General features: G+C 57.4%; 6 protein-coding genes across 6 annotated transcripts; 2 read left to right on the top strand and 4 right to left on the bottom strand.

The window, feature by feature from the left end:
• Nucleotides 1-1,066: 1,066 nt before the first annotated feature.
• On the bottom strand, nt 1,067-4,365 carry J3D65DRAFT_642566 (uncharacterized protein). Its single transcript, XM_066802005.1, has 3 exons — nt 4,184-4,365; nt 1,283-3,072; nt 1,067-1,233 (listed from the first exon to the last, which is right to left on the bottom strand). Exons 1-2 carry the CDS (start codon nt 4,219-4,221, stop codon nt 1,299-1,301), a joined length of 1,812 nt encoding a protein of 603 aa, XP_066650061.1. The 5' UTR covers nt 4,222-4,365; the 3' UTR covers nt 1,067-1,233; nt 1,283-1,298.
• A 1,950-nt stretch (nt 4,366-6,315) lies between these two features.
• Nucleotides 6,316-7,368, top strand: J3D65DRAFT_580434 (uncharacterized protein). Its single transcript, XM_066797706.1, has 2 exons — nt 6,316-6,485; nt 6,545-7,368. The coding sequence occupies exons 1-2, from the start codon at nt 6,333-6,335 to the stop codon at nt 7,229-7,231; spliced, it is 840 nt and encodes a 279-aa protein (XP_066650062.1). The 5' UTR covers nt 6,316-6,332; the 3' UTR covers nt 7,232-7,368.
• Nucleotides 7,322-8,852, bottom strand: J3D65DRAFT_642574 (coatomer epsilon subunit-domain-containing protein). Its single transcript, XM_066802006.1, has 4 exons — nt 8,697-8,852; nt 8,244-8,631; nt 8,023-8,158; nt 7,322-7,809 (listed from the first exon to the last, which is right to left on the bottom strand). Exons 1-4 carry the CDS (start codon nt 8,719-8,721, stop codon nt 7,462-7,464), a joined length of 897 nt encoding a protein of 298 aa, XP_066650063.1. The 5' UTR covers nt 8,722-8,852; the 3' UTR covers nt 7,322-7,461.
• Nucleotides 8,853-10,279: 1,427 nt separating this feature from the next.
• Nucleotides 10,280-11,671, bottom strand: J3D65DRAFT_642581 (dienelactone hydrolase). Its single transcript, XM_066802007.1, has 2 exons — nt 11,128-11,671; nt 10,280-11,010 (listed from the first exon to the last, which is right to left on the bottom strand). Exons 1-2 carry the CDS (start codon nt 11,363-11,365, stop codon nt 10,382-10,384), a joined length of 867 nt encoding a protein of 288 aa, XP_066650064.1. The 5' UTR covers nt 11,366-11,671; the 3' UTR covers nt 10,280-10,381.
• On the top strand, nt 11,575-12,584 carry J3D65DRAFT_672550 (GAF domain-like protein; the record flags this gene model as incomplete). Its single annotated transcript, XM_066803500.1, has 4 exons — nt 11,575-11,613; nt 11,916-12,020; nt 12,064-12,089; nt 12,164-12,584. The coding sequence occupies 4 exons, from the start codon at nt 11,575-11,577 to the stop codon at nt 12,582-12,584; spliced, it is 591 nt and encodes a 196-aa protein (XP_066650065.1).
• Nucleotides 12,585-15,709: 3,125 nt separating this feature from the next.
• Nucleotides 15,710-17,646, bottom strand: J3D65DRAFT_173176 (uncharacterized protein). The gene is made up of 5 exons (XM_066794270.1): nt 17,276-17,646; nt 17,163-17,223; nt 16,857-17,094; nt 16,655-16,810; nt 15,710-16,607 (listed from the first exon to the last, which is right to left on the bottom strand). The coding sequence occupies exons 1-5, from the start codon at nt 17,521-17,523 to the stop codon at nt 15,991-15,993; spliced, it is 1,320 nt and encodes a 439-aa protein (XP_066650066.1). The 5' UTR covers nt 17,524-17,646; the 3' UTR covers nt 15,710-15,990.
• Nucleotides 17,647-18,034: the final 388 nt, after the last annotated feature.

Genomic DNA, 18,034 nt, shown 5'->3' on the forward strand with positions numbered 1-18,034 from the left:
ACCTTCTTGACGCACGCCCAAAACGCTAATCCAACCTCAACCTCAACCTCAACCGCCAGCGAGCGCGCGAGCACGAGCACTTGGGCTGGGCGGGCGGCCCTCTGCTGTCTACTTTCTGCCAGTTCACCCATTTTGCCTTCGTCTTGGAGCGCTCGTTTGCTGAATCGTTCACTCACATGTCTCCGAGTGGGCATGGTGTAGAGCCAACTATACTCCATTTCTAACCAACTCTAAGCCAAACCCTCCCAATAAAAGAACAAGGTCATCCAATCTGTGTACGTGTATGTGTATATGCGAGTGCGACGCGAAAAACAATCTCAAACCCAGAAGCAAAGAAAAATTCAATCTGTCCTCCAATCCTCTTCCCTCTCTCGCCTCGCCGGCCACGACGAGTCGCGGCGCGGCAACGAGCGAGCGACGCGGTGTGAACGGCGCCACTCCGTATTGCTCGCGCGCTGGGGAGCCAGTCGCCTCGTCACCCAGCGTACGCCGCTGCTTCTATGTATGCTTCTTCGTCTGCAGCGTCTTCACTCAGGCACATTACCGCCTCTTCTCCTCCCGTCTTCCTGCTGCTCCTCTCTTCTTCCAGTACAGCTGTCTCCTGTCTTACTCCTAAGACAAACAGATCAACCGCACGTCTGCCTGCCTCGGGTGGTTAGACAAATATATGAACGATCGAATGGGCCATCATCGTCATGGTCAAAGGGTGCCGCGGCCGCGGCCAGTCAGCCGGTCCAAGCAAGCTCCTGCGAGCAATGCCGCCGTGCTTGACTGACTCGTCTAGCCGTACAGGGCTGGCGGCGCATCAGGAGGCGCACGCGCCTTTTGTGTTGCGCCGTGCCAGCCGTTACGAACAATGGGCTCAGGGGTGGTGGTCCAGGTGCGTCCGGTCCCGGGTCCTGAGGGGGGATTCCATCGTGGCCGGTTGCGTGATGCCGGTTGGCAAGCCAGAGTCCAAGGGAGACAACGCAGCAACGAGGACCAGGCAGCCGTCCGCCCATGGCAGTTGGCGCAACCCCTGAGATTGTGAATTGATGTGTGGGCGTGGTGGGGTAGGAACGGGTGAGGGGTGGGGTGGGGTAGGTGGGTAAAAAGAAAGGGAAGCAAGCGCATGGACGAAAGCCATGACGCTTGGCTTGTTGTCCAGTCCAGTCCAGGGAGTCATGTCCGGGAGTCCGAGGAAGAGCGTGCAGCGCATGGTTGGTGTCATTCAGTCATTACGGAAAAGAGCGTCTGTCTGCGTGTTAGCGCTGTCATTTAGAAGTATGAGCAGTCGACGTACGTCCGATGTGATGCCTTCAGCCCATCTCAGTCAGACGGGCGACAACCTGCTTGAGAGCAGTGGCATCGTCGATGAGCTGCTGGTGGCTATCGGCATCCTTTGGTTCCGTGAGCGTGCGCATGCGCTGGTTCATGACGGCCAGCCGTTCAGCCCACTCGTTGCGCAGGCGTTCCTTTTCCTGGTCGCGCTGGCGCGCCGTGTTGTTTTGCTTGAAGACGGCGCTCTTGATTCGCTTGTCGGAAATGTCGATCGAGTTGGTCGACTTGCGCTTGCGGCTGATGGGCCGCTTGGCGGCTTGCCCGCGCGGAGACCCGGGCGCGCTCTGAGTTGGCGTCGTGTAGTCGTGGACTCGCTTCATGTGGTCGTATAGGTTGTAGCGACGGGGAAATCCATTGCCTGGGATTGCCCGCTCGCAGTCGGCGTACGCACAGAGGTGGGGCTTGGAGCCGTGGCCATGCATGCCGTGAGCCTCGCGCTCATGACGCAAAAGGCATGCGGTGGACGAAAACTCGACGTTGATGCAAGAAGTAATCTTGCAGCGGAAAGGCTTCAAATGCGAGTCGACGTACTTGTCGTAGTTGCACTTGAGCTTGGTCGGCTTGTGGGTGCAGTTGGCCTGGCCTTCATACGGGCAGTGATACATGTCATCTGCCTGAGGAGCGGCTTGGTAAAGAGGATGAGTGCGAGCAAGCTTGACCTCAGCCTCCTCACTCGCCCTGTTGCCGCTGTAGTCGCCGTCATCGCTTCCCATCTCATCGGATGCAATGTTAGTAGTAATCATGTCTGGAGGCGTCGTCGCCAGCATGTGCTCATTCCTGACATCAAAATCAGCTCTGCGCAAACCACCGTGCACACCACTCGGAGCATACCCGACCATGCCCACAAAGCCTGGCTCTTCTCCAAACTCGGAGCCGGCTGGGAACATGGAAAACTGAGTGCTCATAACGGTCGACGACGGGGAAAGAACGTCTGATGATTCGAAGCGCTTCGTGTCGGACACGGCCCGCTGAAGGCTGGGTCGGTGCATGTCGGCAGGGGCCGCAGTGGTGGGCTGCTCGAAGCGTGCTCGCCTTTGATCGGGCATGTTGTGCGAGTCGCTAATCATGCTGTCGATGCCAAAGGAGGAGTAGCTGGAAAAGATGGGCTGAGACACAGTGCGACCGTGGTACGACTGGTGACGCGGCGCAAAAGTCGCCTCGACCGGTCCAGCGGCAAAGGGTGCACTGTAGTTGGGCATCTCAGCGCTGCTCCAGCCGGCCTGGCCGTTGGGCATTTGCGTCCTCATGTTGTAGTCAGTCGGCGAGACGGACTGGCCGTGGCCAAAGTTAGCAAAGTCCGACATTCTAAAGTTGCCGTCTCCATTGTCGGATCCGGCGGCGGCAGGCAACATCATGTTGCCCATGTCTGGTTGACCTCCATGGAATGCTCCTCGGTTGTCCACTCCCAGGGTTGGGGAGTAAAGGTTGGATCCTTGGAATGGCTCCATAATCTGGGTTCTGGCATCCTGTGGCAGTTGGAACGAGTTGTTGTCCTTGACACTCTTTTTTCTGCCCGTGTCGGGCTGGCTCATGTATGCGCTGTCGTCCATGCTGGACGAGATGGAGGCTTCGTCGTCTTTGGGAAAGTGAAGGAAATTCCGAGCCATGGTGTTTAGCTCCTCCTGGTTTCCCGTGGAAAAAAGGTCACTTCCAGAAAAGTGAGTGCCCGAAACGGACTGAGTCCAAAGCGCAACGTCCACGGGGGCGGTCAGGGAAAAGTCTCCAGGCGTAGAATCACACTCAGCAAAGTCACTGTAATGGTCGAGTCAGTACATGACCGGATGTCAAACAAACACAACACTTGGATAAAGCAAAACAAAACGCCAGGTCAATCAGCCAGGAGTAAGCACAGAAGAAGCCTGGCGGGTGGTCAGTCAACATCGAGTTGGCAGGACAAGTCAAACAAACCAGTGGTGGAGCGTTGGAAGCAGGATGATCCAGGGAAAGAAGTCAACACCAGCAGGCAGAGCTCCGAAAGTCGACTTGGCCGTGTCACCATTGCGCAGCAAGATGGTTGCAAACCAGCGCAGTCCAATGGAATGGCATGAAATGGTTCCAGATACACTGGGCAACTTGTGACAAACACATCACGCAAGCTTTACGACACAAGGCAAGTCAGTTCGTGATCGAGCAAGAGAAGTGGCGCAGCTTGGAGGCACCACCTGCCGAACGGGTACGTACTAGTGAGGTCTGGCGACCTTTCCAAATATAATCCAAGGAATGAATCCATGTGGCTGTGGCCTGACAAACGGGAGAGGTTTCCATGAAGTGAACAAGAAAAATCCAGACTGGAATCCGTGGGGTGATGATCCACTGCGGGCGCAGGTACTCTTACACGCTCAGACGATTCATTGCATCCGAGGTGTAGGTCGCGTCGACGTCTTTCGATGAACTCTACGTTGTGCAGAGCATCAATCGTGACCTTAGAGGTCATGGTCGCTACAATTACGAGTCCTGGAAAATCCACAAACGACAATCCGGAAACCAACGGAAAAGGCGATCCGTCGTAAAAGTCTAGGCTGCCATCGCCCGAGCCTGTCGAAATGCCGTCGAGAAAGTCAAAACCATGTGACGGATCGGCCTGATAGCCAGAGCGCACATAGACAGGGCGACAAGATACGATCCGGCAGTGTTGTTCCAGTGGAGAAATTGATAAACATCCGTGGTGGCCAACAAGGAAACAATCCGGGTCCTAAATTTTGGTCCAGGGACTCCAAGGCTTCGCACCGGCTGAGACTCCATGTGGCTACAAACCTTATTTTGGCATGAAACAAAACGTCCAAACATCAAAGATTTTTGCATGCCAAAAGACAATTGAACAGTGGAAAGGAAACAGAAACAAAGGGGACCATCTGGAAAGTACCTGGTGTGGGCTCCTCGTTCGCGGCTGCGATTTTGCATTATGAGAAGAACGGAGACCTGCTCACTGGGGGATCCAGATTTTCTTGAGAGCACTCTCGTTCTTCGGCAGGTGTAGCAATGATACTCGGTGGAGGAAGAAGAGGTCAGCAGTGATTGCGATTCGGAATCGAAGAATCTGCGCGAGCAAAGAGAAGAAGGGTAAAACGACGTGAAAGTGACGCGGGGGGAAGAGAGTAAAAAAGGCGCTGGGGGCCGCGAGGCTGGGGGGTCTGGAGGGCGGGCGGGAGCAGGGAAGGGTGCGTCGGTCATGCGGCGGTGGAGAAGGACGTCAAGCCAGCAGTGTGCTTTGGCAAGGATGATGCAGGAAAAAGCCGGCGGGGGCGGCGAGCGTGTTGTTAAGAATGGCCAGCGGGAGAAACCCTCACCGACCCGCCCGCAACAGACAGACGAGAGATTGCCGTACAACTCTGTCACACCAGCGCCCCGACCAATGATTGACGTGTCGCTGCGCCCTCTGAGAAAAGCAACGCTCTTCTCAAGCTGCGGCCAAGGGCGTCTCAGCTGGCGCAGGCGGGCCCTCCTGGAGCTCTCGCATTGACCGTGCGTCGTCGACACTCATGTCAATCCGCATGGCCGGCCTCGTTCTCGTCTGACGCCTGCTTACCCGCTCGCCAAAATGCCAAAATAATGCGCTGTAAGTTGTGACGGCTGCGAGGGGCGCGCAGCTGGCCAGTCAACCGCCCGTCCTGCCCTGTGACACCGCAGCGTGCGCGCATTACCCGTCGACGTGGCACAGCTCGACGACGTCAATCTGCCCGCTGCCGGTGGAAAAAACAAGAACAACTTTTTTTCTTTCTCGGTTGTCCCGTGCGGTGCCCTGAACTTGGAACGGCCATCCCAGTAGCATTTGCTGCGGGAGGCGGGTACCAAGCGACTAGTGTCGAGTTCATATCCCGGCATGGCCGTTCGCTGTCCGGTACGCAGCGCTTCGCAGCCCCCAAGCTGTTTTGACAAAAATAAAAAAGAAGCGAGCGACAGGAGATGGTGGGAATGGTGGCTGGTTACTGTCACACCAGCCCGTGCTCGCCATATGGCCGATCAACATGAAGAAGGAGATTGTGTCATGGGCGTCCGCACATTCGGGAGCGGTCCACTGCCTTCCCGAGCTCCGCTTTCAGGGCGGGTAGTGCCATCGTGCAGCCTTTGCGACTGTTCCTGACGCCTTCACGTGGAATGGCAACCAAAAGCCAGCCACCAGAGCTGCACTCCAACATCAACAAGACTGGCGCGGGGCCGTTGATCCTGGCAGATGGGCCGCTTCCGCGAAGATGGTTTGACGCCGGGCCAACCACCACTTGTCCGTCGACGGAAACATTATCCATAGGGCTCAACCATGGACGGACAACCCTGGAGGACGGAAATCTCGACCAGCAGATCTGCCGCCGTGAGGATAGTCCTGTCGAGCTGAATCATTCAAATAAGATGAAACCGTGAGCCATCCTTGTTTGCCGGCAGACTCGACCTGGAGAAGGGAAGAGGCCAAGCCGGATGGTGCTCCGGCGCTGGGGTGGCAACGTCGCTGCCCAACGTCAGTCATCCTGGCCGAGCACTGGACCGAAGCGTCAACAAACACAGGGGACCCTTTTGGCCGTCCCCTCTCGCTTCGGCCCTGTTTAGCAACCGCGCAAACATCGTCTCAGTTTGAATGGAGGCCCTTGGCGGGAGGAGGCTGGCAAAGTCCGCTGGTGGCAGCGGGACCAGCGTTTGATGAACCCGACGCGCGCCGGCCCTTAGAGCGCGGCCATATTGCAGCGGGAACCCTGGAATTGCCGTCCAGCAGCGAGGAACGAGCAGACGACCGTCGCTGCGCAATCAATCTGGCGGTACGAGTAGAGGTAATGCAGCTGGCGAGGGTGGCGAGCAAAGACCAAAGCTCGGAATGAGTTGCGAAAGCATGGCGGGCATGGAAATGAAGACGAGACGTCGACAATGCTGCGTGTAACACAGGTCGCCCGTCGGCAGGCACGCCCGTCTCGTCACGTGCAGTAGCGGCCCGCGTTTCCGCCGCTGCGGGACCGCGCTCCGCCGCACCTAAATCCACGGACCACATCGACGACATCTCTACTCCACCGGCACTCCACGACCATACCATGGCCAGAACGCAAGCTCTCCCCGCACATCAGCCAGACGCAACCGCCATTAGCCTGGCACGCCTGCTCGACCGCCTGGAGCGCTCGCTGCTGTCCGCCGACGCCGACCCCCAGCTCCGGTCCTCGAGCCACGCACGCACCAAAGTCGGCGCTGTAGGTAAACTACACCGTGGCTTTCGACGGGCCCCGGCTATTCTCTGACACCCGCACAGAATCTCGAGCATGCGCGGTCGCTACTCCTCCGCCTCGAGCATGACACGGCTGCCATCAAGATCGGCTCGCGCCGCCAGGCCCAGCAGGACGACCTGCAGGCCAAGCGCGAGCTCATCAAGCGGCTAAACACGCGTCTGTACGAGCTCAACCAGCTCGAAGACGAAGACGACGACGATGACGACGACGAAGAAGAAGTAGACGAGGGCGCTCCCTCTGACCTGCCCCCCTCCAGCACAACACAAGCCGACTCGACGCTGCGCTCGCGACGCCCGCAACAGTCAACCGGCACAGCGCACGACACGGCCAAATCAACATCGCTCTTCACGCCCGCACCCTCCCAACCCGCCGACCCGCGCCTCGAGAAATCAGAAACCCTCCTCTCCCACCACCGCTCCGAGCAAGAGTCCCTCACCGCCTCGCTGCTGAACATGGCGCAGTCGCTGCGCGAGTCGTCGCTGCGCTTCAGCTCCTCGCTAGACGCCGAAAAGGACGTCCTCGACCGCGCCGGCAAGGGCTTGGATCGCGGGAGCGAGGGCATGCAGGCCGCCGGCCAGCGCATGGGCACGCTGCGGCGCATGACCGAGGGCAAGGGCTGGTGGGCGCGCGTGCAGCTGTACGGCTTCATTGGCGGCCTATGGCTGGCGTGCTTGGTCGTCATGTTCGTGATGCCAAAATTGAGATTTTGAGACTAGGAGAATTGGCGCACGCGTGGCGCGAGGGAAGACGGTGGGCGTCGGGAAGGACCCGTCGATGATGCACCGCAAACAGTGTAGCGTGTCAAAATGTCATGATAGCGTTTGAACTTGACAACCTTTTACCTCTATCTCTGCGTGTTTGAAATTGTATCCCGTTTTAGAGCCCGCCCCTGAAAAACATGCTCATGACTACTACCCCTTGCCTGGTATCACATTTCCCTCTAGACCTCAAACTTGGGCGTATACTTTGCCTGCGCGGCCGCAAACGCATCCTTCTTCGCGGCCACGTCCGTCAAGAACGGGTGCTTGGGGGCGACCTTGGCCAGCTCGGCCTTGACGTCGTGCGCATCCTTGCCGAGGACGGTGTAGAGGACGACGGTGTTGGCGAGGGCGTCGGGGTTGGCGGGCTCGAGGCTCAGGGCCTGCTGGAGGGCGGCCTCGGCCTCGGGCAGGCGACCCAGGTGCAGCTCAGACACGGCCTGGCCGACGAGCGACTGGGCGGCCTGCGAGGCCGGCGCCTGGGCCAGTTCCTCGTAGACGTAGAAGGCTTGCTGGTATTTTTCGCCGCCCTAGAGATTGCGAGGTTGGTTCGTTAGCGCGTTCCGGATGGAGGATGATGGGGGTGTCTATTTTTGCTGCACTGTTGCGACTCCTGCCGCCGTCGTTCGGCTCCCCGACGTCTGATGGGACAGGGTTGTAGGGTGGTGCTTGGTGGCTGGCAGGGCAGGGCAGGGCAGGTCGACTAAGGTCGACGGGGATGTGGTGTTGGCTGTTTGACCTACCTCCCGCAATCCCACCCACGACTCGGCAATGTTGACCAGCAGGCTGTCTTGGGCCCACTTGCGTGCCTGCTGCGTCTCCTTGACTGCCAGGTCCAATCTGTTCTGCTGCAGGTGTATCTGCACAATCAAAGCAACCCTGTAGCCGTCCGAATCAGCTCACACTGCTCGACGACGCTCCTGCTCCAATCTCGTCTGGAGTTGCAGCAGTCCGAGAGACTTACGCGTCCAAACTTCCCTGATGTCTCGCAAGCAGCGCGAGCGCCTCCTCGGTCAGCCCGGCGTTCGCCAGCACGCTCCCAGCCAGCAATTGCACGCTCAGATTGTCGCCCGCCTCCCCGGCCAGCTTTTGCGCGGCTGCTACCGCCGCCTGCCCGTTCCTTTCTGCGTCCTGCAGGTACAGCGCCAGCGCCTTGGCGGCCTGCAGGTCCGGCACGCGCGGCTCGGCGTTGGCTTCTTGGATGACGGCGTCATACTGGCCTAGGGCGAGGCGCGCGCGGAGCTTGAGGATTCGTGCGGGCAGGGCGTTGGAGGACGAGAGGCTGCTCGTGTCGAAGTCGACGACGGCGCCGAATTGGCCTTGGTGGAAGGCGCTGTGGATGTTGACGAGCTCTACACGGGCGCGGCGTCAGTCGGTCTGCTGCCGCGGTCGAGGAGGGGAGGTTTCAGTGCCGTACCTCCTTCCGCGGAGTAGGGATCCATGGTGACAGAGTCTTGCGGTGTTCTGGGGTGCGTATTCGGATGGGAGGGGAAGCTACGCGTGGGCCGAGATCAATGCTGCAAAGCGAGCTTAAGGTTCGTGGGTCGCGAGTGTGTCGTGGGCGAAGTTGTGGGGTTGAAGGTGGTTGCTGGCCGGAGGTGCTCCGGAGTTTGGAACACCTTGCACTGACCGCTGCCGTTCCGCAACACCACCGCTCTCCTCCACCCAAGCCGACAGAGTTGATCCCCTTTGCGTGACATCGCCATGCTCGACTCGACTTTCCACCATCAATGAGTCACCCGTTGACTGAGCCAGACTTCGACTAGTTGCGCGTCGCAAAGTTTCGTCTTCAACTTACTCAGTCCACTCCCTTCACGCATGATTCCAAGACGGCCTTCATCAATTTTGCTCGCATCGTCCTCTCATTCCGGCACACCAGACCCCCAAGTCATGCAATTCAACCCTTCCCGTCTTCTCGTCACTTCGTCGCGCTTTCGTTTCTTTGCCGTCCCATTGTTCAACCTAAAATCCTTTTCCCCTGTCCGACTCGCATGTGTTTTACTAGTGCGTCGCAAAGTCTACTTCAACCTTCATCCCGAACAACCTTTCCACGTGCGCGAACCCGCCCGTTGACGGCTGGCCCTGTGCGACATCGGTCTTCGCGTTACAGGCGTATCTGCTCCATGACACTATCGCCGAGCGCGGTCTTGGTAGGCGTCTGCGAGGGCCGAGATTCGGTACGCAGTCGCATTTGTGGCCTGGGGCTCTAGAGTGCGTCTCATTCATGTCTTTTCAGCAGTTCCGGCTTCTTCGTGTCGAGTCCTCTTTCATTGTCCGCATTCCAGAAGTGGCACCGAACACTCCCAATGCGGCTGTTCTCTTTCTGAGTCACGTCAATTTTGCGCAGAGCCTCAGAAGTCTAAGTGGTTCGATCACAATTGAGACAAGATGCCTTTTCCACAAGGCGGATATTAGAGTAACTCTACGTGCAAGTATAGAATCATGCAGTCTTATAGGAACAAGCAAAGACTCTATTGTTTCAAATCTCTAAGAATTTGAAGACAACCTTCCTGATTGAACTAGGTTCTGTCGGTACGAACAGGTTTTGTCATCACTTGAAGGTAGGCGACGTAGGAAGGCAGTTTGCCCCTGATTTGGCAGACACGTAGTCATTCGCTTTCCTTCGATGAGCCTCTCACAACCACGCGCCTTGAGCTGCATCTTTCCGATTATTTTGCCTAGGTGGAGCTTTTGGACGGGGCGTTTTACTGAAGGGCAGCAACGCGTCGTGTGAAGACGATGACGGACAACGGCGTGCGTGGGCAGTGAGGAGGAGTGGAGCATTGCGGAGGGCTCGCGGTTTGGTGCTGTGTTCTGATGGACGAGCGTAGGGTGAGGAGTGTTGCAGTACTTTATGTGTGACCTGGGCGCGTTGGACCGCTACAAGGTTGGAGTCGTAGCGTGGCAAGAAGGAGTATTACAGGCCCTCAAGGTGAGTGGAAGATGAGAAGCACGTTAACTGCTCCAGACTCTGTCACCTTTTCTACATGATCGACAATTCTCCGTGTAGCTGTCTCGCAGCTGCAGCGAAATATGATGGATGCTCATCGCTATCATTACATAAATGCCAGTATGCAATAAATACAAGGTACAACAAATGCATTACTTTCTGGCCTCGGCAAACCTCGCCGCAAACCACTCCATGGCCTGCAGCTCAGCGCGAATGCCAGCTTCGCCCTCCTTCGGATCCTCTGGATTCCCGCGCACCGCCCAGCCATGATGGCACCCGGGATACCACACAACCTCGTGCTTGTGGCCCGCATCGAGCTGCATCTTGCGCTCCAGAATCTCGCGCGTGCGGTCCACATCTTCCTTGGGATACCGCGTGTCGATCGCGGCAGCCGCAACGCTCGTCGGCTTCTGGATGGCCTCGATGTCGTCCGGGATCTTCATGAGCGACGGATGCGCCGCAAACGCTGCGTCGACCAGCGGAACTTTTGCGCCGTTGACTTCGACCCGGTCTTCAGCTCGGTCGTGCGCCAGCTTGAAGGACCAGAAGCCGCCCCAGCAGAAACCTGCTACGCCGAACGCCAGGTTTACGTGCTCCTGGCGTAGCGCGCCGATGAAGGGGTAGAGTCGCGCGCGCACGGCGTCTTCGGTGTTGGCGTAAGAAAAGGGCACCCAGTAGGCGGCAACACGGGCCATGTGGTAGGCGCGCGAGATGGCGGCCGTCAGACCAGTGGCCTCGAGGGCATGGATCGAGCTGAGGAGGTCGATCGGAAAGGATTTGCCTGGAGGGACCAACAGTCAGCCTGACGTGTTCGCGCAAGTATTTTTATTTTCGCGGAGAGATTTGAGTTGGCGGACGATGACGCCGCCGCCGCCGCCGCCAACGGGACGAGACGAACCGGCTTGGGCTTCGGGCAGATAGACTTTGAAGGGTCCCTTTTCGGCGTACGAGTCGGCCAGGATGCGCGAGTTGGGCGATTCCCAACCAAAGACGTCGGGCAGCACGATGATGACGCCCTTGGGCGCGGTGCCTGCTGGAGGCTCGGCGATGTAGCAGTCGAGACCGTGGACCTTTTCGACGCGTCCAGCGGGCGTGCCCGTGTGGATTTCGCCGGCGGCGCAACACTGCGAGATCATTGTGGACAATGGGATCAACCAGGTAGTGAAGAGCAAATTAGAATAGAAGAAAAGGCCACGTCCAAAGGGCAAGTTGCTGTCGAAATAGTCCAGTCCAAACGCCGGAAGTATCGTAGCTAAGGGGAGTTAGGCCAGGGACCAGACGGAGTTAGCTGAAGTCGGCACAAAAAAAACCGTGACCAGCCAAGGGCCGAGAGTAGGTGGAAGTCATGGCGCCGGCAGATGGAACAGAGGGCCTTTGTCGCGCCGTACGTCTGGGCTGGTGGCTGGATCGAATGCAGTGCAGCAGACGGGACCGAGGAACGGAGAGCGCCGTGAAGGAGTGCAGTGCAGGTGGGAGGATTGAGCACAAGCGAGCGAGCCTTGCGGCTGATCTCCGCTGCCCGTCCCTGCATGGCGTCAGTCGCACCAGACTCAACACCATTTTTCTGCCCACGACTCACTCTATCTTCTCGACATCCACCACGCTTACCCTCGTCCCCTCACAATGGTATCTTTGGCCATGCCGACACCTGATTTTCCCCTTGGCTGACGGCTGTCCGCAACAAAGGTCCATGCCGAGTCCTCGACCTTTGCGCGCGGCATCACCAAGGCGCAGGCCTATGCCCAAGTGCTTGAGCAAGCTGCTGCGCTGATAGACGGCCAGAGGAACTGGGTACGTGCGACTTGAAATTATAAGAAAACAAAAGTCAGGCCAGTCGCGCTCATATCGACCCAAGGTTTGGTACGTCGACAGCACCGCAAATCAACCAACCACCAACACGACCTGAATCGAACTAACGACGCGCGCACACTCAGCAATCTCTCCAATCTAGCCTCACTCCTCTACCATGCCTACCGCTCGCTCCCCGCACCCTCAAGCGCCGTCAACTGGTGCGGCTTCTACGTGCTCGACCCGTCAGCCGCCGCGCGCGACCAGCTCGTCCTCGGTCCCTTCCAGGGCCACGTCGCGTGCCAGACGATCAAGTTTGGCCGCGGCGTGTGCGGCACTGCTGCCGCAACCAAGACGACCCAGCTCGTCCCCGACGTTGAAGAGTTCCCCGGCCACATTGCGTGCGATGGCGCAAGCAAGAGCGAAATTGTCGTGCCCATTGTTCAGCACGACCAATGCGTCGCCATAATCGATGTGGATTGCGCTGAGCTGGGCGGATTCGACCAGGAGGACCAAAAGTACTTGGAGCAGGTTGCCAAGTTGATCGCTAAGGGATGCGACTTTTAGAAGAGGCAAGACGGGGTGTGGTCATAATCATTGACCAAGTGGAGTCTATCCGGTAGGTAGCAATGATCACTACGGAAGTACAGATGAACATTTTCGATTGTACCAAAGAGTCGACGAGAAATACTTTCAATTTTTCGTATGCCTACGGGTCCCGTCTCCATCCCCTCCAGCAGTCCGTTTCCAGCGAGCCCAAACAGCACGCGACCAATTGACAGGCCCAGAGCCATTTGAACCTTGAAAATCCCCAGGAAATCAACGCCAAACCGAAACCTGAATTTGAACCCAGAATCGACTGCCCACTCACGCCGAACCATACATGTGATTCCGACCCAGCAGCGAGGTCCCCAAGCGTGTCGGAAAGCACCCCGAACGGGCCCGAACGCGAACGCGAAAAAAAGCTTACTCATCAAAATTAGGACCCGAAGCACCGAACAAACGGGGAAGCGGAAGCCCGTCGACGCACCGCCAACAACACAACTTCAAACGTCTACGCGGAAATAGGATGGGGAAGTCATAGCCCGCAGAGCGCTAGCATTCTGCTGATTCTGGTCCGATTGTGCAGCTGGAAGGCGAGACGCGCCTCGTTTCGTTGTTTGATTGCTGTTTTGGTGACGGAGACGGAAGAGGCGGGTTTGTGGCGCCGAAGACTCGGACATGCGATTGTGGGCGTTGGAAACGTCGCTCTTGTTGATACCGAGGTATGTTGCTCCTGTCTATGAGGCTTGAACATCTAGGAGCTTGCGAGGGATTCACCAGTGCTGTTGATTTTTCTTTACTACGGACTGGATAGTGCATGAGCATTATTCAATCCCGTCAAGTTGTTTCCTGATCTCGCTTTTGGTCAAAATGCTTCACAACACCCTTGAGTTTTCGACACTTTCCATTCTTTCCACTGTTTGAGTCTGCGCGTCTCTTCTTACATCCACTCCGCCCTTCCCGACCAAACGAGAGAAATCATTGCCCGGCAAGCGTACCGTGTCGCTCAACCAACAAATCTTCCACTCAACTTCGCTTGTAGCCAGTCTCGCAAGTTCCGCAGTATTTACTCTTTGCAGGCACACTGGCGTTAGTGGCCCAGGCCCTGTCCTTCGCTTCCGTCCTTTCCTTCCCACATCACCCCAAACAGTTTCTTTTCAGGCGACTTCCCTTGCGTCTCCAGAGCTGCCATTCATCTAAGCCTCCCCGTTTGAACGGCAGCCGAGCGATGTAGCAATGGTAGTGTCTGCACACGCACCGCAGGGCTCCACCAAAACGCCTCCGTTGGCTAGAAGGACTCTTTACCGCGTCGTCTGCTCCATCAGGACCCTAGTCCACGGGGCTCGCCCAAAGTTAACACTATCGATTCTGTACGCTTTGGATCCACGTCGATGGTTGAAGGCTTGGTAGTGGGCTTTGCGGGCTCAGAGACGCATGCGCCACAGGACGCAGAGACTGATGTCGCGAGAGAGAATACGAAAGATGAGGATGGTGGTGGCGGTGTTGCTGTGGATGATGAGGAAGCCTCGTTTGCAGATTCGCTGTGGCCTACTTGTGCGCTAGCTTGCGGAGACCGGTTCAACCTTGCGTTTGCAACCCACGACGTGCCGTGGACTCAAGTAGCATTGAAGAGGTTTGCAATTCGCGCGTTGGATCTGAGTGGTCAGACGATCCAACCCGCTGTACATGCGGTACACGACTACCGCCACCGACCGTCGAATGGCGACTACTTGGCAACGAACGAACCGCCATCCACGAAGTCTACAAAATCACCAAACATACCATCTGAAACAACCACCATGACGATCATCACCCAACTAGCCAGCCAGTCAGCGGCTGACTAGCACCAACCGCACACACTCTTGGGCCTAGACCCTTCTCAGCACACCACGTGGCCGCAGTGTCCATGGACGCCTGGCGCCGGCGGCGGTAATCGACAGCCGCGGTGCTGTTGCTCGTTCGTATCATGGCGCATCACGGACGCGGTGGCTGACTCGGGGACGGGGCAGGGGGGCGGCGTGGCGTGGCGTGGCGTGGTGTGGGAGACATTGGAGCAGACAGGCAGGCAAGCAGGCGAATAGAAAAGTTAGGGAGTTCTGGCTACGTGTAGTAAAGCTACTGAGGTATAGATATATGCGTAGCTGTCTGTCTGTCCGTTGGTGTTTGTAGTGCATGCCGGTCAACCAACTCCCCAATTATTACAACAACTGACCCAAAAACAGCACAATTAACTCCCTCTCCCTCTCTCCCTCGCCTATCAATCTATCAATCCATCTCTAAATGTCCACGTCCACGAGTCATACCGCAGCATCGCCGCAGCGCTCCTCTCCGTCAGTGTCGATCAGCGCTCGTGCTGGCGCGACTTTCACAGCTCGCTCACCAGTTAGATATCGGCGAGCGAGTCAGCTGCTTGTATTTCTGTGGGCGTGGGCTTGTTCGTCGGTGATGCGATGCGATGCGACGCCGGGAGCAGCGAGGGGGAGGGGGAAGCGGGATTTATGCCGCGCGCTGATTTTTTGGGGGCGTGAGGGAGGTTGTTTTGGGGGTGTTGTCTGCCGTGCGGCGGATGCGGCCGATGGGTTTGGGGTCTGGGTGGGGGAAGGAGGGAGGGAGGGAGGGGTAAGAAGATGGATGGTGATTGTGCCATGTGCGTTGGGAGAGTTTTGGTGAGAGGTGCGGATGCAGGAGGAGTGTTGGACGGTAAATAATTGGATGATGATGGCAATGGTAGTGGTGGAGGACTGTCTGTCCGCCACACCTTGAAGTATCTTCTTCTTCTTCTCCTTCTTGCGCTTCTTCTGCGTCTTCTGCTGGATATTCATCTTCGTTATGACTCTTCCCTCCCTCTGCATCATCAATTTTCCCCATCCCCAGCTGGCCGCCGCGACTCCACAGCCAACTACAATATCTACACTGTACACCGGTATATTAGAGAGACGACACCAAACACCACCCCGTGCGTCTCTGTCGAGCCCAAACAGCAACAACCAAAACAAATAACAAAACGCCGTGAGGCGCCAGACCAGATGATGATGATGATGCGAATATGCATATGCAGCAGCCAACCCATCCACTCCCAAACAATCGAACTGAATTCGTCAGGTATGCCGCTCTCGCAAAACTCGAAAGAAAAACAAGGGAAAATCCAATGGTGGGGGCCGCCCACAAGCGTCGTCGTACGTGCGCAAATCAATCGCCCAGAGGACGAGTTGAATTGATGATGCTGGTGTTGATGATGCTGAAAATGCTGCTGCGACCGCCGCCCACTTGTTGCTCGCATTACGTGCCGTCGTTTTCATCGTCATTGATGGTGGTAGGAGGAGGAGGAATTGGTGGTAGGACGAGGAATGGTAGAAATGGCACAGTCGTCGTCCGCGTCAGGAGTAGCCGCAGTCTCCGCCGCAACGACGCGACTGCGGCCCTGTAGTTGCTACACCAAGCTCTCGTCCGACGAGCTGGTCTGCAACCGCGATGACTTTCTGCCATGCTTCCTGCCGCTATGGTATTGGGACGTCCCCAGCGCCCCACCGCCTCCGCCGTGCTGCTGTGTCTCCTCGTCCGACCGGTTCAGGCTCATGCTCGGCCGCAGTGGGAAGTCGTGCGGGTTGCCGCTCTCGAGGTCCATCTCGGCTTCGGCGACGCGCGTGATTTGTACGCTCTTGCTGACGTGGATATCGCCGCCCGTGATGACGACGTGATCGTCGGACCCCTTGTCCGACTCGTCGCTGCCATTGCTGCGCCAGCCGCCGCTCTTCTTGGTCGCGCCAGGTCCCGTCACGATGGTTGCTGTGGCGGCGTAGTCGGGGCGTAGGTTGTTGAGCGTGTGCCCGTCGTCCTGGGAGCGGAGGTAGCCGGTGCGGTTCTTCGATGACCCGAGTGCGTTGCCTGTGCTCCAGTTGGAGCCGCCCCCAGTGGTACGCTCGGGGGTCGAGAGACCGGTCCGGTGCAATACGTGCTGGAGGAGAGGTCGGAGTGTTGCTATGCACGCGGCCGTCATGCCAATTCCCGGTTCAATCGTACTCCAAATGGCGATGTCGGTTGATTCGTCTGCTTTCCATTAGCATTTGTCTCGTCGCATGGGACCATCAACGTACACAGGAAGTCTTTCTTTGCTGCAAAGCCCTTGATATAAGGCATGCGTACTAGGGTCGCAGTACTGCCAATGGCTGCAAAAGCCAAAATGCAGACCACGACAATCTTCGTCCTCATGTTCATCTGGAGATCCCAAACGACGAACCCCGGTAGGACGCCTGAGCAGTGTTAGCTAGCGAACATTTTCCTAAATCATGTCCGTACCGAATATCCAATCGGAAATAGATCCCAGCGCAGCGGCGGCGTAGGCGATGCCGACAATGGCCTTGGGATCCATGCAATTCTCATTGTTTGGCTTGATGGTCCAAAACGTATCAATGGGATTGCACTGGAAGATGAAGACGAAAAAGTAGGCAAAGCTGAGGACAAGGACGGCGGCATTCATGATGTAGATGAGAATGACATGATTTCTTTTGACCGCAATGCGCAGAAGGAACAGGCCCTGTCAATCACGGTATAAGACTTTTGCCTCGAGACATGAGGCACGAGGGCGCGGGCGGGCGTGCTTACAACTGCGACCTTGAGCATCGCGACAGCGAGGGTATAAAAGAGTTCGCAATACCACCAGTAGCTGCTTGTCTGTCAGCGGGTGTGGGATGAGACGGGATTAGGAATGGACCCACCGCAAGGCCTTCATAATGGCTGGCTTGTCGAGCTCACTGTCGTGTCTGCCAGTGCCGTAGACGACTCCGCCATCCTGGCATATCAGGTAGCCAGTGTACAGGAGCAAAGCCGACATCATGGCCCAGTCGTCGACGCCCCATGACTTGATCAGATAAGCTCGCGTGTAGACTCGCAGAATCATGGCGATCCATGTCATGGCGAAGAAGACTATGTTGATGGCCAGCACCTGCTGGCTGCGGTCCGTCATGGCCTTTGTCGACGGGCGCGGCGGCGGGATGGAGAGGAGGGGTATTCAGAGCTCGTCGACATCCGTCGACATGCCAAGGCTAGCGGAGGCTGCAGTGTAAATATCTTTGCGCGATGTTCATCGGTCGCGGTGGCTCAGGAGGTAAAATTGGGCTGGGAAGACTGCAAGACCAACAAGACTTAAAGAAAGGAGTGGAGACCAGGCTCCGCGCCGCCGCTAGTGTGAAACGCAGGAATATCCAGTCGCTTATCCCAAGAGTCCCGCCCGGCAGAACGTTGCAAATTGCCTAGTTCGAGATCTTTTTGGTGGGAGCTTCGGTGACCCTGCGCAAGCGGCCTGGGCATCCGCAGATTGTAACTGGCCGTTTGGCGGACTCTTGCCAAGATCAGGCCCAAAAAAGGGGAGCTTGCCGGGGAATCGGGCGTACTGCGGTCGTCGGAAAGATGTTGACTGTGCTGCCCAGCGCAGGCGTACGTCAACGGTTTGATTTCTTCTCGTCGTGGCGGTTGCG

Source organism: Phyllosticta citribraziliensis (genome assembly GCF_038025025.1).
Source record: "Phyllosticta citribraziliensis strain CPC 17464 chromosome Unknown J3D65scaffold_16, whole genome shotgun sequence".
Taxonomy (NCBI): Eukaryota; Fungi; Ascomycota; class Dothideomycetes; order Botryosphaeriales; family Phyllostictaceae; genus Phyllosticta; species Phyllosticta citribraziliensis.

What these genes read in the sequence shown, in the direction of transcription:
- J3D65DRAFT_642581 (XM_066802007.1), bottom strand. Translation starts at nt 11,365, where the DNA reads ATGATCTCGCAGTGTTGCGCCGCCGGCGAAATCCACACGGGCACGCCC. An exon ending in TCTGCCCGAAGCCCAAGCCG is followed by an intron (nt 11,011 to 11,127) that starts GTTCGTCTCGTC and finishes TGGTCCCTCCAG; the next exon opens with GCAAATCCTTTCCGATCGAC.
- J3D65DRAFT_642566 (XM_066802005.1), bottom strand. Translation starts at nt 4,221, where the DNA reads ATGCAAAATCGCAGCCGCGAACGAGGAGCCCACACCAG. An exon ending in GAACGAGGAGCCCACACCAG is followed by an intron (nt 3,073 to 4,183) that starts GTACTTTCCAGA and finishes CGACCATTACAG; the next exon opens with TGACTTTGCTGAGTGTGATT.
- J3D65DRAFT_642574 (XM_066802006.1), bottom strand. Translation starts at nt 8,721, where the DNA reads ATGGATCCCTACTCCGCGGAAGGAG. An exon ending in TCCCTACTCCGCGGAAGGAG is followed by an intron (nt 8,632 to 8,696) that starts GTACGGCACTGA and finishes GCGCCCGTGTAG; the next exon opens with AGCTCGTCAACATCCACAGC. An exon ending in CGTGGGTGGGATTGCGGGAG is followed by an intron (nt 7,810 to 8,022) that starts GTAGGTCAAACA and finishes CGCAATCTCTAG; the next exon opens with GGCGGCGAAAAATACCAGCA.
- J3D65DRAFT_580434 (XM_066797706.1), top strand. Translation starts at nt 6,333, where the DNA reads ATGGCCAGAACGCAAGCTCTCCCCGCACATCAGCCAGACGCAACCGCC. An exon ending in CACGCACCAAAGTCGGCGCT is followed by an intron (nt 6,486 to 6,544) that starts GTAGGTAAACTA and finishes ACACCCGCACAG; the next exon opens with AATCTCGAGCATGCGCGGTC.
- J3D65DRAFT_173176 (XM_066794270.1), bottom strand. Translation starts at nt 17,523, where the DNA reads ATGACGGACCGCAGCCAGCAGGTGCTGGCCATCAACATAGTCTTCTTC. An exon ending in CGATGCTCAAGGTCGCAGTT is followed by an intron (nt 17,095 to 17,162) that starts GTAAGCACGCCC and finishes CGTGATTGACAG; the next exon opens with GGCCTGTTCCTTCTGCGCAT. An exon ending in TATTTCCGATTGGATATTCG is followed by an intron (nt 16,811 to 16,856) that starts GTACGGACATGA and finishes AACACTGCTCAG; the next exon opens with GCGTCCTACCGGGGTTCGTC.